The sequence below is a fragment of the Aethalodelphis obliquidens genome, unplaced genomic scaffold, assembly GCF_003676395.1.
Source record: "Aethalodelphis obliquidens isolate GAN/ISIS:26980383/991018 unplaced genomic scaffold, ASM367639v1 scaffold57, whole genome shotgun sequence".
In the NCBI taxonomy this organism is placed as follows: domain Eukaryota; kingdom Metazoa; phylum Chordata; class Mammalia; order Artiodactyla; family Delphinidae; genus Aethalodelphis; species Aethalodelphis obliquidens.
In genome coordinates, this window is record NW_020838001.1 from 11,265,743 (window position 1) to 11,283,118 (window position 17,376).

General features: G+C 46.2%; 1 protein-coding gene across 4 annotated transcripts in view; it reads left to right on the forward strand.

Annotated features, from left to right (window-relative positions):
• Window positions 1-5,076: 5,076 nt before the first annotated feature.
• The window catches only part of UBE2V1 (ubiquitin conjugating enzyme E2 V1), a 31,497-nt gene continuing 19,197 nt past the window's right edge, over window positions 5,077-17,376 (forward strand). Inside the window, exon 1 of one of the 4 annotated variants that reach the window (XM_027087022.1) lies at window positions 5,077-5,312. In XM_027087022.1, the coding sequence (XP_026942823.1) occupies window positions 5,291-5,312 (22 nt within the window). In that variant the 5' untranslated portion in view covers window positions 5,077-5,290. Of the gene's footprint in view, window positions 5,313-7,910; window positions 8,869-17,376 lie in introns of those variants that run through there. The other 3 variants (XM_027087019.1, XM_027087023.1, XM_027087021.1) reach the window with 3 other exon arrangements.

Genomic DNA, 17,376 nt, shown 5'->3' on the forward strand with positions numbered 1-17,376 from the left:
ATAGGGTCATTGTGAAGATTAAATGAATTGATATATGCAAAACACTATGTTCCTGGAACATACTAAATGCTCCATACACGTTTGCTATGATTATCATCTTTCCTTTGGGATCTCTTTTTCTTAATGAGTTGCAAGGGCTCTTTGTAAATTAAGGAAACATCCTTTTGGTTTTCCCCCCATCCCAGACCCCTGGTTTTTACTCCTTTTTCATTGACCACAAAACAGATGATACAAAATTCAGACATTATAGAAATAAATTGTATAGGAAGAAGCCAATGGAAATGACCCAGATGTCCATCAATATAGGAATAAATTAATTGTACCATTACCCCCTACCTACCCACTCCTGTCCCTTTTTGGTTGTGTATTTTAGCAACTACATCAAACATTAAATATCTTAATGCTATACTTCAGACACACCCCAGGGGGGCATAACTCCATGTATGTGCCATGAAATGCCACGAACAAATGTGTCGCACATCCCATCCACCACAGACCCTCCCCAGGGATTCTCTGTCTTCTGGGTGCCCATGACCCTTCCCGTCAATGGTTCCTCAGCTTTACTTTCTGTAGTTTGTATTATAAAAACTATAGCATGAATTTGGGGTTTTTTCTTAACTATGAATTGGAAATATAAACATAAAACTTTATAATGTTATCCACAACCTCGCTACTCAAAGTGTGGTCTGTGCCTCGGCATCGGCATCCCCTAGGAGGCTGTGGGAAATGCAGGATCTCAAGCACCGCTCACCCCTACAGAATCAGAATCTGCATTTAAACAAAACTGCTAGTGATTTACCTGCACATTAGAGTTTGAGAAGTATTGCTCTAAAAAATGATATTGTAGGTCCTGTAAAGTATATTGCATTTTTTACATTTTCAATATACTTTTTCAAGCTATTCATGCCTTTCACATCTCAGAGATTCCAGAACTCCCCGGATGTTTTCCCACCTGTTGAGAACAGTGTTCTTTTTTTTTTTTTTTTTTTTTTTTTATAAATTTATTTATTTATTTTTGGCTGCATTGGGTCTTTGTTGCTGCACGCGGGCTTCTCATTGCGGTGGCTTCTCCCGCTGCGGAGCACAGGCTCCAGGCACGCGGGCTTCAGCAGTTGTGGCGTGTAGGCTCAGTAGTCGTGGCTCACGGGCTCAGCCGCCCCGCGGCACGTGGAATCCTCCCGGACCAGGGCCCGAACCCGTGTCCCCTGCACTGGCAGGCGGACTCCCAACCACTGCGCCACCAGGGAAGCCCGAGAACAGTGTTCTTGAGTGAATGCTGTGGAACAGTCCAAGTCCATATATCTCTTTCCTGGAACACTGTGCCAGCTTCCTTGGCTGTAGATAACAACTTACTTTTAAGAGCAGTTTAAGCAGTAATGACATTTATTATCACGTCTTAAGAAGCTTATAGGTAGGCAGCCCTGGGATTTGTTCAACTGCTCAACTACATCATCCAGGTCCTATCTAGCTCTTGCCATCTTTCTGTGCTGTCCTCTTTGTTGTGTTGGCTTTTCAGCCTCAGGCTTGTGCCTCATGGTATCTATATGATTGCCACAGCTCCAACCATCATAACCTCATATATAGGAAGGAGGAAAGGGGACAAAAAAGGCTTTCTCCCCAGCTATTTTCAGAAGAGGGAAACTTTCCAAACACCTCCTCCCCAACTCCACTGACCAGAAAGAACTAGATCACAGGCACACTCCTGGACCAACCACTGGCAAAAGGAAATGGCAGTGCCTGTGATTGGCTTGGATTCACACCTGGAAGTTCAGCCTCCTAAGCAAAATCAGGCTTCTGTGAGCACGGAAGGTCATGACTGGACTGGCAGTCGGCAGTGTCCAACACACCTCCTCTCTGGACCCCTCACCTCCAGTCTTGCTGCCGCCCAATTCAATTTCCTTGAGGCAGCCAGGCTGCACTTTGTAAAAATGCAAACCCGCCTACGTTTTGCTTCAAACTTTCCAGGCTTCAGCTCCCTCACCACACAGGAAACATCAAGTGCCCCAGAGTTAAAAGAACTGGATTACAAACCTGAATTTACTCCTTTCTTGTGTGACCCTAGGAAGGCCATCTTACTCCACCGAGTCTCAGTTTCCACATCCGACAAATGTGGAGATAACAACAGCTACTTTGCAAGGGTCATTGAGGAAATAATAATAATAATATTGTAGTAATAATGGCAGCAGCTAATATATAGCACTCGCTCTGTCAAGCCATTTTCTAAATTCTTTAGTTCTATTAGCCATTTTAATCTTCCCACGAATCCGATAAAACAGGACTCACATCCGCGACAGCTGAAGCTACCAGCTCAAGGGCAGAGAGGGACTGGGGCGCAGGGGCCAGAAGAATCCCGCTCTGGGGACTGGCGGCGACCGCCGGGGAGGGGGCGGAGCCTCTCCGAGAGCGCTTTAGTACGGGGAGGACTACAACTCCCAGCAGGCTCCGCGACCCCGCTGGACTATAATTACCAGCATGCCTCGGGCTGCCGTGCTTAATCTAGTCTTCCTGCGAGGCGCTCTGTGTAGAAATTCGCTTTATCGTCAATTTGCTTGACAGAAATTCCCCACGGGAACCAAAGAATCTACGCAAGTAAACATTTATGAGCATCATGGACAAGAGGCTTGTGTTTTAATCGTCACTTCTCCACCTGTTATCTCTGAGTCTGTTTTCTCACCTCTAAATTGGGGATATTCCTAGGAGTTGTGGCACAGAGTTGTGAGGATTAAAAGGTGGATATGACAGCTTGGTAAATGTCAGCTCTTCTAGTGTCCCCTTCTCTCTCGGTGCCAAAGCGTTTATCAACGCATTTTATCCCCACAGCAACCCTATGAGGTTGATACCGTCATCCCCCTTTTCAGAAGGGGAAATCGATGCCAGGAGAGGCTCAAGTCCCTTGCCTCAAGTCACACAGCAAAGTGAGTGGTGAAGGAGGACTCGAACCCAGAAAATTTCACGCCAGAGGTGAGTCCACCTTAGGAGCCCAAATGCTTCCCACTTGCTGTATGACTTTTTACAGTGACCCAAAGTCCAGGGCAAATATCTTCTGTGCTCTTCAAGGTAAACTTGAATCACGTGATACACGGAATAATGTCAAGATGATTCCATGTGGCCAGTGCTGGGAAGAAGATGCACGTGGCACTTGGAGCGTCAATTATGGCTGAATTTGGTGGGAGAAATCAAGGAAAGTTTCCCTGAGCGGGCAATGACTGGGAACAGCACAGGCAATGGCCGTGAGGAGGGAGAGGACATGTGTTCCAGAGGCCTTGAAAAGGGCCAGTGTAACTGGAGAGGTACAGCAAGTCTCAGAGGTGCAGGCAGTGCCAGGGTAGGGGGAAAGTGAGGCACCCAGGGTGCAGATTTTAGGGAGGCTCGCATTTGAAGGGTGGTGCAAGTGCAGAGCCTGGATCGGAGAGTGAAAGCCTCCTTAAATTTGGCGCCCTAGACCCCTCACTGACTCCATCCTAGTCCTGGCCTAGGTGCAGGGCATTGTGGGTAGGGTGGTTAACCATCCTGGTTTGCCCTGGAGATTCCTGGTTGTTGTCCCAGTAAGGTCATACTAGGCCCCCTTTCAATCTGCTGATTGTCTTGTTGGATGATAATTCTTTGGTCACTCAATTTGTAGAGTCTGTATTTTATCCCATGGGAATGGGGAGCTACTGAAAGGTTTAGGTGAATGGAACATGGGGGCAAGAATGGAGGCTGCTGGGATCATCCAAGTGGGAGACAAGTGGATGGAGTAGAGAGATGCTTAGGAGGCATTCTGTCAGAACAAGGTGATGAATTGGATGCACTGGGTGAAGGCTTCCAGCTTCCTTGTTCCTCTGTATTGAAAGTCCTGGTCATTTCTCAGCCAGTGTTCAGCTGTGTTGCCTTGAGGCAATCCTTTCACCTCTCTCAGCCTGTTTCCATATCCATATAAGAGCTTCTCAGACCATTTGTCATAGAGGAGTCACTTCTTGGATTTAACATTTGCAAGTATATGTTTCCAGGGCCTTTGCACATGCCATTCCTTCTACCTCCTTCTCATCATTCAGGTCGCTGTTGAAATATGACTTCCATAGGAGGCCCTCCCTGACCACTTCTTCTCTGGTTTACTCTCTATCCTATTATAGTTATGTTTTTCCCTATTTGTTTATTTGCTTCCTATCTCCGACTAAAATCTAAGCCCATGAGAGCAGGAGCTTGCTTCTTCAGGGATGTATATCCATCCCCAGCACCTATGACAGCATCTGGCACATAGTAGATGCTTAGTAAATATTTGTTCGATGGAATGAATGGATTGAGTGAAAGAGTGAACGAATGAATGAATGAGTGAATGCTTTCCCTGCCACCTTAATGCCCCAAATCATTTAGCTGCCCTTCTACAAGCCCCTTCTGGCCTGGGAGCATCGATCATGGAAGCAAGACATCTGGCGTGGGTTCAAATTCTGACTCAGTCATTTAACAGCTGAGTTTAGATAAATGGCTTAACCCCTCTCGCCTTCATGTTTCACTTTAAGCCCGACCTGGTAGAGATGTTGTTGTGAGGATCCAACTAGATAGGAAAATGCCCCAGGCAAAATAGGTGCTTTTTATTCTTTTTATTTATTTATTTTTGCAGTAGCGGGCCTCTCACTATTGTGGCCTCTCCTGTTGCGGAGCACAGGCTCCGGACGCGCAGGCTCAGCGGCCATGGCTCACGGGCCCAGCCGCTCCGCGGCATGTGGGATCTTCCAGACCGGGGCACGAACCCGTGTCCCTTGCATCGGCAGGCGGATTCTCAACCACTGCGCCACCACGGAAGCCCAAAATAGGTGATTTTTAAAAATATTATAAACTTGCATCTATTTATTTATTTATATTTATTGAAGTATAGTTGACTTACAATATTGTGTTAGTTTCAGGTGTACAGCATAGTGATTCAGGTTTTTGGGTTTTGGTGGGGGTTTTTTTGCAGATTATATTCCATTATAGGTTGTGACAATAGGCGCTTTTTAAAAGCTTTCTTTTCTTTTTCTTTCACAGTCACACCCTTCCAAGTCTGATCCCCCTTGCCCTCCCCACCAAGCACCTCAATACCTCCCTCGCACCAGAGCCTGGAGGGCCTTGCAGGTTGCTGGGCCCTCACGCACGCAAACATTTCCTCTCTCTAAAAGGGCAGGAAAAAATACCTTCCCGGCAACTGGTCGCGCAGTCCGCGGAGCGGGCGTCAGCGGAGGCGTCTGCGTGTGCGCACACGCATGCGCAGAAGAGCCCGGAGAACGGGTGGGGGGTGAAGAAGGGGCCGGCCTTTGAGCGACAGCGACGCAAGATGGCAGCCACCACGGGCTCGGGTGAGCGGGGGCGCCGGACCCGGCCGGCCGAGGGGGCATGGGCTCGGGCCGGGGGCCGGGGACCCGCGAAGGCCCTTGCTGCGGGGCCAGGGCCTCTGCGATGCCTCTGTCCCCTGGGCACCGTGGCGGCGACCCAGGCGGCCTGAGTGGGGAGGAGGAGCAGGCGGTGGCCGGAAGCACGGGCGGGGGCCTGAGGGGCCTGTGGGGCCTGTGGGCGGCGCGGCGAGGCCCAGAGGCTCCCCCGGGCGGCGTGAGGGCCCTGCTGAGAGGAAGGGCCGGGTCTCGCGGCGCAGCGGAGCGGCCAGAGCGGGTGAGGGGCGAGCCCAGAGGCACTGCCGAGGAGATCGGGGCTGGCGGCTCTTTAGGGGAGATCGAGGGGTCCCCTTGAGAACGAGGAGGCGCCCCAAAATGGATGGAAGTCCTTTATTTGGGTGCTGGGTGTCCGGGTGGGGGGAGGAGCCTTGGGATGTCCTTTTGGCGGGGACTTCGGAGAAGCCCCTCAGGATGGATGAGGGAAGAAAACAGCATCCTGAGGGGTGACTGAGAGGATCCCCCATTGGTAAAGGGCAGGGCTCCAGTGTTCGTTTGGGGGATTGGGTTAGCTGAGGAAATTTTTATGTTGATTAGAAAGGGGGAGTCTTGGGGTGGCTACTTTGGGGGGGATGAAGGGCATCTCCATAGGATACGTGAGAAGAGGAAAGGGATTTTTCAGATTCCAGAGGGATTTGGTTGGAGCAGCTGAAAGTGAAATGACCCCATCGTTACCAGGCCCCTAGTTTTGGAGGTAGATGTTAGGTTTTAGGAGGCAAGCTCCGAGCAGGGCGGTTAGTGGAAGCTTGCGACATTGGGTGAAGAACAGATGAGTTGGGAGCCCTGGAGGTGTCTGTCTGGGGAAGGGAGCCCCATGCAGTGGGTGAGAGTGGGAAAAGGTCAGGTTTCAGAGATGTTCTCTTTAGAGAAGAAAAATCTCCTTTGTTGGGTGAGGAAAGCGTACCCTAGGAGTGTCTGTTTTATGGAGACTGTCTCTCTCCCACTCTTTCGGGTGTTGGTAACATATGGGAGTGCAGCTCAGCAGTTCCCCAGTGGCTGGATGGGTTATGGGGAGAGGAACAAATAAAATGGGAAGTTTTGGGTGACTGGAGAAGAAAGCTGAGGTACAAGAGGGAAGGAGGGGGCTGCGCTGTGGGCCAGGGGGAGTTCTTCCAGGCCCTGGTAGGTAAAGGGAAGGAGCATTGATTTTGAGACTGGATTTTGAGACTGGATTCACTGCTCAGTGTTCCTGAGATGCACCAGAGGATCAAATCCTGAAGGGTCTGTTTCAGAGCTAACACTCACAGCTGGGCATCAGGGGATGGACTCAGGTGGCCTTCTGGAAGAGGCAGGGTGATGATTGCGTGGGGAAGGTCCCGCAGAGGGGCTGATGAGGCAAGAGAGTCGGACTCTGAAAGTGCAGAATTTGGGAGTAACAGAGTGTCCCCCTTTTGGTGAGGAGGGTGTCCCCTGAGGTGCCTGGCAGTGAAATTGGCCAGTGAAGTCCTCCCAGAAGAGGTGACAGTGGGTGACGGCTGATGGAGGAAATGAACAGGCCCACCTGCCTGGGTACTGAAATCCTCCAGCTGTTTAAGGCCGCAGCAGCACTGTTAGGAGAGGGTTGGTGACCCAAAGCGAGCAGGGTGAGGGGAGTCTGTCTTTCCAGGATGTTACTCCTCTAGTATCCCAAGGGGCCATCTTTGTTTGATTGTTAGAGTGGGAATAGAAGGAATTGGAAGTAGGGGATCTGACTTAGGTCACCTACCCCAAGCTGCCTTTTACACTTAAAGCAGTGGGGTCTTCCTGGAGGATGAGGAAACCACACATCTTTTTCCTAGGTTTGGTTTCAGTTGGAACAGTGCTGAGTCAGTTCATTTACAAAGAGACTGCTACAGACATTCTCAGAAGAGAGAGGCTGAGTCAGGCCAGACTGCTGTGGGAAACGTCTCATGAGACTAACACCCCTGCCAGGTTGCTCTGAACTGGGGGTACACTGTGCCTGCAGCAGCCAGCGTTGTGATGGCTTTGCAGCTCAGCCCCTTGGCAATCACTTGAGATTGGCTACCTGTAATCCGGTTTAACAGCTCCTTAATTCTAACTTCTTGAAGCCCTGCCAGTTGAAGAGTGCTTCATAAATGCTGTGGTGGTCAGATAAACCATCGTCAGCTGCTGTCTAGTGGCATACAAGAGCACTTGGCATGGTTTAGATAACATGGAAGAGGTTTTGAGGTGCCTTAAAATGGGCTTCCCAGGGGCTTCCCTGGTGGTGCAGTGGTTGAGAGTCTGCCTGCCGATGCAGGGGGCACGGGTTCGTGTCCCGGTCTGGGAGGATCCCGTATGCCGCGGAGCGGCTGGGCCCGTGAGCCATGGCCACTGGGCCTGCGCGTCCGGAGCCTGTGCTCCGCAACGGGAGACGCCACAACAGTGAGAGGCCCGCGTACTGCAAATAAATAAATAAATAAAAAAGGGGCTTCCCAGAACTCCTTTGTCTGTTTATTCAGCAGGTATTTATTAAGAATTTGCTGTGTCCCATTGTGAATAGTGAACAAGATGGACATAGCCCCTGTCCTTGAGGAGCTTCTATTCAAGTCAGAAGCCCATTAAAGGAGTAAATAATTAAGATTTCAGATAACAGTAAACGCTATGAAGGAAATTGTGTGATGTAGTATCTGGAGAGGTGGTCAAGGAAGGCTTCTCCAAGGGGGGGTATTTGAACTGAGACAAATGATGGAAGGAGCCAACAGTGTGCGTCACAGGCAGGGGACGGGGAGGCTGAGTGGAAAGGCCCTGTGGCAGGACTGAGCTTGGCATGTTGAAAGAACAAGCTAAAGGCCTCCGTGTGCAAGGGAGGCTTGTTAAAGAGATGAGTTGGAGAGAGAGATGAGTTTGGATTTTATTCAGTGTGGAAGAAAGCCATTGAACAAGTACCTGGTCTGAAGTAAACGTTCGGTAAATGTTTGTTGAATGAATGAATGAGAGTCTTAAAAAGAGAGGAATGACAAGATCTGACCATTGCTCCCAGGCAGTAAGAAGAGTGCAGAGTGCTAAGGGAGGGAGCAGAAAGATCATATTTGGGTTAAACTAAAATGAGTGTACAGGCCTCTCTGCTTTCTAACCCTGAGAAGTCTTTCAGGTGTGGTCAGGGGCCCTGAGGCCTTCCTTAGGTTTAGAACAAACCTCTTGATTAATCTGTGCCCCTGGTTGCCAGGAAACAGCTGTGAAGCCTTTGAGTTCCTGTAAGGGCTGAACTTAGTTTTTTGTGGTCACTGCTTTCAACACTTGGTGACAGCAGCTTCCCACCTCCTTTGCTTCTGCAGTGTGTGATTTCCTCATAGATCTTAGAGGGGTGGAACTGTGGAAAACCCACTGGAATCCTCAGGATGCTTGTGTTGTGACAGGTGACTTCCTCCTGCCTTGGCCAGGATTGCAGGGCCTCAAAGAGTAGCCCTTGGCTGCCAGATCTTTCCTCTCACCCAGCATCCCACAGGCTGCCCTGACAGTAAACCAGAAATGGAGTGCCAGCAAAGTAAGCCCTTTACATTTTAAATTTGCATACGTTGGAGTGGCTGCATACACTCACTCCTCTTATGAACATTTAACCAGATGGGCAGTGGAGGTTAGTAGTCTTCCATTCCATTCAAGGGAGTTGCCTAGAAAGAGCTGGAGCTGGCAGATGAGAACCGGTAGTCTCTTAGCTGGTCTCGTTCCCGTGTGTCTCACTGTGTGAGCATCTTCTTGTGCCAGTTGTAGCTAAGTGCCTTTTGTACAACATGGGCCCTGCTTTCATGAGAACTTCTTCATGTCGTACACAGCTGAAGAAACAGCAGTCTGCTCTAGTGATGGAGGGGAAACGCTTTGTTGGGCCACTACAATCTATTGTTCCTCTTATGGATTGCCAGGGTCAATTTGATGATCATGATTTTCCCTTCACAATAACTTTAAAACCACCCTCTTCCCCCCACCATATTCTCTTCCTCCCTCCCTCCCTCTCAGCTGAAGTGTAGCTCTACAGTAGTTTGATAAATGTAGAATAGAGGATATAAAGTCAGAAATCCTTTCTTTCTTTCTTTCTTTCTTTTTTTTTTAAAGAGTAGACACCTTTATTTATTTATTTTGGGCTGCATTAGGTCTTTGTTGCTGCGCACGGGCTTTCTCTAGTTGCAGTGCTCGGGCTTCTCATTGCAGTGGCTTCTCTCGTTGCGGAGCACGGGCTCTAGGCGCACGGGCTTCAGTAGTTGCAGCATGCGGGCTCAGTAGTTGCAGCTCACGGGCTCTAGAGCGCAGGCTCAGTAGTTGTGGCTCACGGGCTTAGTTACTCTGCAGCATGTGGGATCTTCCCGGACTAGGGATCGAACCCGTGTCCCCTGCATTGGCAGGCGGATTCTTAACCACTGCGCCACCAGGGAAGTCCCAGGAATCCTCTCTTTAATTCTGAAAGGCCCCAGGGAAGTATAGAGCAGCACATTTGGTGAAGTAGAGATGTTAACACTGTTACTTTTATATTACGTAAAGTGGTTTAGAGGTTTCCTAGTACTTCGACTTAACCTGCTATGTCATCTCATCCAACTCTCCACAACCTAGTGAGCTCACCAGGGGAAGTATTGGCCCCCCAATATTCCTGAAGGAGACTGATGGCTGCCTGAGGAGTGGTGACACTCAGATTAGAGCCCAGGGGGTTTTGACTCCAGTTCCTTCCCCAACCTGCTCCAGTGCCTTAGGAAGGAAATGGAAAGGCATGGATTCAGGCATGTGCTCTTCCTCAGTCTTGGCGTATTTAATCTTGATGAGAGAACAGGCTTTAATGAGAAGTGTCTGCCACCTGTAGCAGGAACTCTTTTTACAGCATCCCTGGCCACATTTTACCCATTCTGGGTAATGTGCTGTCTGATGAGAGTGAAGGCCACTTCTTGCTCTTGCTTATACTTTACACTCAATAACTCAACACTCGTTGGGCTTAGGGCCCCCTCATGTCATGTACAAAGTCAGTCCTTGTCTTCATTGACATGCAAGCCCTTCAGACTTCTTTTTAAGCTGCACTTCTAAGGCTAACTATGGGTAGACACTGTATTAAATACATCATCTCGTTTCTGACAGCAACGTTTTGAAGCAGGTATCTATTGTGGAGGTGAGGAAACTGAGGCCCAGAGAGGAGAAATGATTTGCCTGAAGCTCAGAGCCAGTGACTTGCAAACCAGGGTACAGAACTGGGACAGCTCTGCTCCAGGACATATGCCCTTGTCCATATTAGCATTTTTCCAGCCCCCCATTGCCTGTTCTCCAGCTAGGCATCTCAAGTTCCTTCAGCCATTGGCAGGTCTGTTGACATTCCTGCCTTGGCGGATTAGTTCTTTCATGGGTGGATAGTAATGACACCAAGTATGATTCTTTCTTCATTGTCACGTTCACCCCATACAAGTTCAGTAGGTGTAACCCCAAAATAGATGGCAAATCCTCCTTCTCTCCATCGGCATTATTGTCGTTCTTGTCCTACCAGTACCACCTTTCTCTTGCCTAAAAGACTACAAAAGCCTCCTGCTTCCAGTCTTGCCCTTTTCTAATCCATTCTCTGTAGAGGAGGCAGAATGGTTTTTTACAGACAAGAAAACAGAAACTGCCACTCTCTGCAGAAAGCCCTTCCTGCTGCACTTAGAATAAAATCCATCTCTTTTCCATGGCCCACAAGGGCTTCCATGGCCTTGGCCTTGCCTACCCCTGAGCTCGCGTGATGTGCACACCTGTGCCCTTGCTCTTCCCCTTTTAGGAATGCTCTGCCTGCCTGTGACTGCCTGCTTCTTCTTCAGGTCTCAGCTCTCCAGAAAGTCCATCCCTGCCCACCCCTTTCAACATAGTCTTCTCACTCATTATCACATCTCTGTTCTGTTCTAAAGTGCATAACCTTATCTGAAGGTTTCTTGTTTGTTTTTCCACATTTCTGTGCCTTTGCAGTAGGGCAGGAATAATCCTTGTTCTCTACTATGTCCCTAGCACCCACATAGTCCCTGACATAGAGTAGGTGCTCAATAAATATTGAATGTTGCAGTGAATTAATCCAGGGTCTCATCTTGATGTAGCCAAATATATAAATTTACATATTTGGAGAAACATTGTATCTGATAGGGCAGAAGCAAAAGTGCCTGTTCAGTTTTTCAAAAAGGAAAGCTCTTGTCCTGATAAGTTGGCATTTATAGACGGACTTCGGCATACAATTAACTCTTTCTCTCCTTCCCTGACTGTCCTGAGGCACTTACCACACCTTATTCTTTGTCTCCACCCCTTTCAGAGAAAATTTGATCTTTGGCCTTGGTCACCCTAGCAGCAGAGAAACACAGGGTCTTGCATCTTGTCACCAGCTGTTTGTTGTCACATTGTCTAGACTGTAAAGAATGATAGATTGCCGCTGTTTCTTCCCCCAGATCAGTGATTCTCAAACTAGTATATATTAGTATCACCTGGGGGGCTTGTTAGATTGCTGGGCTCCACCCTCAGTTTCAGATTCGATAGTTCTATGGTGTAATGTAGTGTAGTGTTCTGGTGTGTGGCCTGAGAATTTACATTTCTAGCCGGTTCCCAGGTGATGTGTAGGCTGCAGGTCTGGGGACCATACTTGGAGAATCATTGTTGTGTAGAAGGAGAGAAGAAATATGCTCCTCTGGACAGGCCCTAACCAGGCACCCAGACTGCACTGCACTTGCCAGTTGCTCAGAAACAAAAGTTACCTGCCCCTGACTTTATGCCCACTTTTCGAGAACGTTTAATCCAGGTGCATTACCTTCCAGGCCTCCTTATTTTCAGAATGGTAGCAGCACCAGACTCCTAGCTCAGTTCACTGTCTTCCCTGAATGGGCAACCAGACCAGTTTCAACTAGCAGCTTTCTTTCCCGGAGAAACCTGTGAGGCTCTGCCATTTTAAATCAAGACCCAGGCCAGGCCAGGGTTTTCCAAGATTGGCATGCTGTAATAGCCGCTGCTTTGTGGCAGTGCTTTTCCCAAAAGGATGTTTTAAAGGGCTTCAAAATCCTTTTTGTACCACAAATATTTTAATATGTTGCTGTGTTTCAAATTACTGCATTAAATGTTTTACTAGGACATGGTGTAAAACCCTATCAAATATTCATACTTTTTTAACCTGGTTGTCATATTTTCTTTGTAATATCCTGCAGCTGCTGACTTTTCAGTTTATATTTAGCCAGGAGAAAAACTGGCTGACTTTTGATACTGACACAAATCCAGGAAAAATCCTTCTGGAGAGAAGAATTATGAAGTAACAGGAACAAATGTTTTCTTTTTAAAAATCTTGGGTTACTGCGTTATTTTAGCACCTTGGTAGAGTTATCTTAACATTTTCATAGCTAACCTTTTAATAGTTATAGTTTATTAAGATTAACAAGAGTCCATTTCTACATCCTCTATTGCCTCTTGAAGCTGTTCCTTCAGCTGCCTTTTAGGTGTCAGATTAACACACAAGTTTTAGGAACCTTAAAATTTAGCTTGATTCAATGGCTTAAAGTGCCATAGGAAGAAAATATGTTAGGGTATCACTGCGTTTTTCTGATCTGTTATGCTTCTGGTTTTTGACATATCTGGATTTAATTTTTAATATATTCACTGAAGTCTTTTGTTTAACGTGTCATGATTTTGAGCTTATTCTCTCCACTTGGGATGGAATGAAGTCCTCCCTGTGACTGATACACTCACAAGGTCTGCAGGAGCTCTGAACTCCACCAATATTTGGATTTATGTCCCTGGGGTAGCCCCTGAGGTTCTAGAACAAGGGTTATTTGGAGTCAAATGTTCTTGCTTTGTAGAAAATATTGGAGTTAGGCCATTTGGAGTTAAATGCTCTTGCTTTGTAGAAAATATTGATGTATTAACTTTGTATGCAGTTTCTAAATGGTTTGAAATATCAGTAACATGCTTTCATATATATTTTATGAAACAAAGTTCAATTTGTAATGAAGAATCCTTGACTTGTGTGGTGTGGGGAAAAAAACAGTTTTCCCTCATTAAAAAAAAAGTTTCTCTAAAAGTCTTGATCACACTTCATTAAAAAATAAAACTACTTATCAAATTTTAATTATCTCAAAACAAAGAACCTTATCTTTGTTAAGGTATCTCAGTTATATGGTATCAGTGTCCAGTATTTTGGCCACAGTAGACCATATGAGAGGTTACAGTAGGAAAGGAAGAGGTACTGCCTTTTCTTCAATCAGGAAACATTTATTGAGTACCATTACATGCCAGGTAGCATACCAGATTCTGGGGAGGTAGGATTGAATGAGTCACAACTCTAACTTGAGAAGCTCCAAGAGTGAGTCAGACAACAAAAAAAGAAAGAAAATGAAATTTAAAGAAAAAGAAAAGGTACAGCACAGACATTGTGTGAAGGTAAAGGAGCATGGGGTTGGGGGTAAGGGGGCTCTTAGAGGACCTCCACAGACTGCCCAGCTCTGAGTTGAAGATTTTTGTTTCTTCTTAAGATCATCATATTTAAAATTTAATGTATAACTTTTCTTGGGCTATTTGAAATCCATACTAAGCCCCTTTGATAATCTTTTTAATATTAGACTCCCTTTTAATAGTGCTGTGAATGTTTCCCTGCTGTATTTCCAGAAATAAACCAGAGTTAGAATTTTGTGACGTTGAGCATTATTCATTCTGAAATAACATCCCTAGCTAACACCCGGCCACCATTCATTTATTCAGCAAGCGTTTGAGTACATGCTTTGGCAAAGCACTCTTTGACGTATTGGAAATTCAGCAGTGAACAAAACAGATGAAGTTTTATTCTCAGGGAGTTTATGTTCACATGGGAGAGACAGACAGTAAACAACTAATGAAGTGGAAGGGAATACACTTAAAATGTCAAGTGGTAATGATGCTGTGAAGAAAAATAAAGCAAGATAAGGGAATGGGAAGTTGGAGCTTAGATGAAGAATAAGGGAGCCAGCCAGCCAGCCAGCCATTCCCAGCTCGGGGACAGAGAATTCTGGGGTGAGGCAACATCAGGTGCAAAAGCAAAGTCAGGTTGCCTCTTCAGGAACTTCAAAAAGGATGGTATGGCTGAAGGAGGGTGAGGAGCAAGGGAAAGGGTGGCAGGAAATGATGTTGGAGAAACAGGTAGGGCTCTGTAGGTGAGGTAAGGAGTTTGGATGCTAGTTGTAAGGGAAAGCCAGTGGAGGGCTTTGAGAAGGGGAGTGATGGGATCTAACTTAACAGTGGTTGCAGTGGGAATGGTGAAGATGATTGTATTTGGGATATATTTGGAAATGGATTAGGTATGGGGTATAAGAGAAAGATCTCTTATCATAACTCCAAGATTTCTAGCCAGAGAAATCTGTTTGTGCTATATACTGAGATCGAAGAGTGGGTACTTATTGTTTTTTGAGGAGTGCAAGGGAGTTTTGTTTGGAATTGTTTTAAGTTGGAGAGGCCTATGAGGCATATAAACGGAGATGTGTAGAAGGCAGTTAGTTGGAAATATAAACTGGAGAGTTATTAAGCTTCCTTGGTCTGGGTAAAATCACTTGGGGAGGGGGCAGGAAAGCTGCGGTCAGTGGGCTGTGCCCTGAGACCGGGCAGCCAGTGTTTGGAAGTCAAGGAGGTGAGGCCGATCAACTAGTGAGGTAGGAAGAGAGCCTGAGGCTAAGGGAAGAGAGTTACAGGAGGGAGTTATGGGTGCTGCTGAGAGCTCCAGGAACTTGAGGTAGGGGCTGAGAATTGACCACAGGATTTGGCTAGAGGGTGCTGCTTGGTGCCCCTGACAAGAGCAGTTTGGGTGAGTGACTAGCTAGAAAAGCCTGATTGGAGTAGGTGCAAGCAGAGTGAAGAATTGCAAACAAGGGGTCTAGACAGCCCTTTTGAGATTTTTTGCTAAAAATGAACAAAGAAATGAGTTGGTAGCTAGAAGGGGATATGGGATCAAGTGAGGGTTTTTGTATTTTATACTACGATGGATAGTACAGTGCCGATGAAGGTGATTCAATCTCTGTCCCAGGTATTACACAAAGTGCTTTTATAGGTTTTACCTCATTGGTTCTTCCTCACCACTTGTAGAGGCAAAGAGTATCGGGATCCCTGTTACGCTGAGGGTCAAGGATAACTTGGCGTAGTCACCCAGCTAGATTGCTGGAAAGTTGCAGAGCATGGATTTGAGCCTAGGTTCCTGGTCTTAACCCTCTGCTGAGAGATTATAGAATTTTCTCTAAATTATATTCTGACTCTTATTTGTGGAGGGAATTTCGCCATTCCTCTGACCAGCCTTTTTAAAATAGAGTAGTCGGGACTTCCCTGGCGGTCCAGTGGTTAAGACTTCACCTTCCAGTGCAGGGAGTGCGGGTTCAGTCCCTGGTTGGGGAGCTAAGATCCCACATGGCTTGCGGCCAAAAAAAACAAAACATAAAACAGAAGCAGTATAGTAACAAATTCAATAAAGACTTTTAGAATGGTCCACATCAAAAAAAAAAAAAATCTTAAAAAAAAATAATAAAAATAGGTCAACCAGGTATCCTTACATTTGTGATTCTACTTCCGTGGCATCTAAAGATCGTTTATGTGAGTGTACACATACGGGGAAGCATGGGTTGACTTTGTGTTTATCTTTTATAAAATGGAGTGTACATACCTTTTTATACTTTGCTCAGTTTTTTTATTTTTCAACGAATATTTATCTAAAGACTACCATGTAAAGGCCAGTTGTTTTAATGTTTTTTTTTATAAAAATGGGAACTATCACAACAGTCATGCAAATTAATATGTGCTGCCTTAAATCTCTTTAACATCCCACCTACCTCAGCTTATAAGAAGTTCGATAACTTGTTCCGTCGTCACAAGTATTTGCTCTAAGCAAATGCTTCTGGCTTTGTATCCTGAGATGTTAGTAGTAACACATCTCTAACCTGGCCTCTAATCCTTCAGCCCATCCTGAACATTACCTGGGAGATTTGCCTTATCTCTTGCCCTGCTCAGAGCCTTTTGCGGCTCCCCACTAATTACCCTCAGGATAAAGTCCTCTTAGTAACATGGCCCCACCTCTTTAGCTTTCATCACATTCAGAGGGGTCTATGACCCCCTCAAAGATTAAGAAACGTTGCCCTATGATTATATTTCTCTCATACGTTCTAATACTGTTTTGTTTTCTTGAACTTTGTATGTGTATCTTGTTTCCATAGTGAGACTTTATACTCTGATTGGGAAGCTCCTGTTTTTATTTCTTTCATAGCCCCAATAAGGTCTAGCATGGTGTTGGATAAGTGTTTGATAATTATTGTACTGAAAGAAAGTGTGTGTACATATATATTACTAACAAATTTATAGGTAGGGAAATTTTGACAAACAGGTAACAAGCGTAGCTAACATTTTAAAAAATTGCAGTCCTGAAATGTGTGGATTTTGCTTGTAAAGGTGGAATGAGCTCAGTTTTACACACATTAAACATGGTGAACCCTAGATGGTTCCTTACTAGATAGAGTTCAGTATACCAGCTAACCAGATGGTTCCTTACTAGATAGAGTTCAGTATACCAGCTAACCAGGTGCTAATCAGCCACTTCTATTTAAATATCAAAAAAAGCTAAATGAATCACTGCATAATTTGTAAATTTTTGCAGTTCCTGATTTCTGCTAGCTGTAGTTATTCCCCAGACTTCACTTTTAATCAATTTTTGAGTGAAAATAAAAGTTTATGGCTTAGGAAAAATGAATTAAAAAAGTAACAGTCCTCTTTAAAAGCTATCTAGGGACTTCCCTGGTAGCGCAGTGGTTAAGAAGCTGCCTGCCAGTGCAGGGGACATGGGTTCGATCCCTGGTCCAGGAAGATCCCACATGCCATGGAGCAACTAAGCCCGTGCGCCACAACTACTGAACCTGTGTGCTGCAACTACTGAAGCCTGTGTGCCTAGAGCCTGTGCTCCGCAACAAGAGAAGCCACCGCAATGAGAAACCCGCGCACTGCAACGAAGAGTAGCCCCCGCTCACCGCAACTAGAGAAAGCCCGCGTGCAGCAACAAAGACCCAATGAAGCCAAAAATAATAATAAA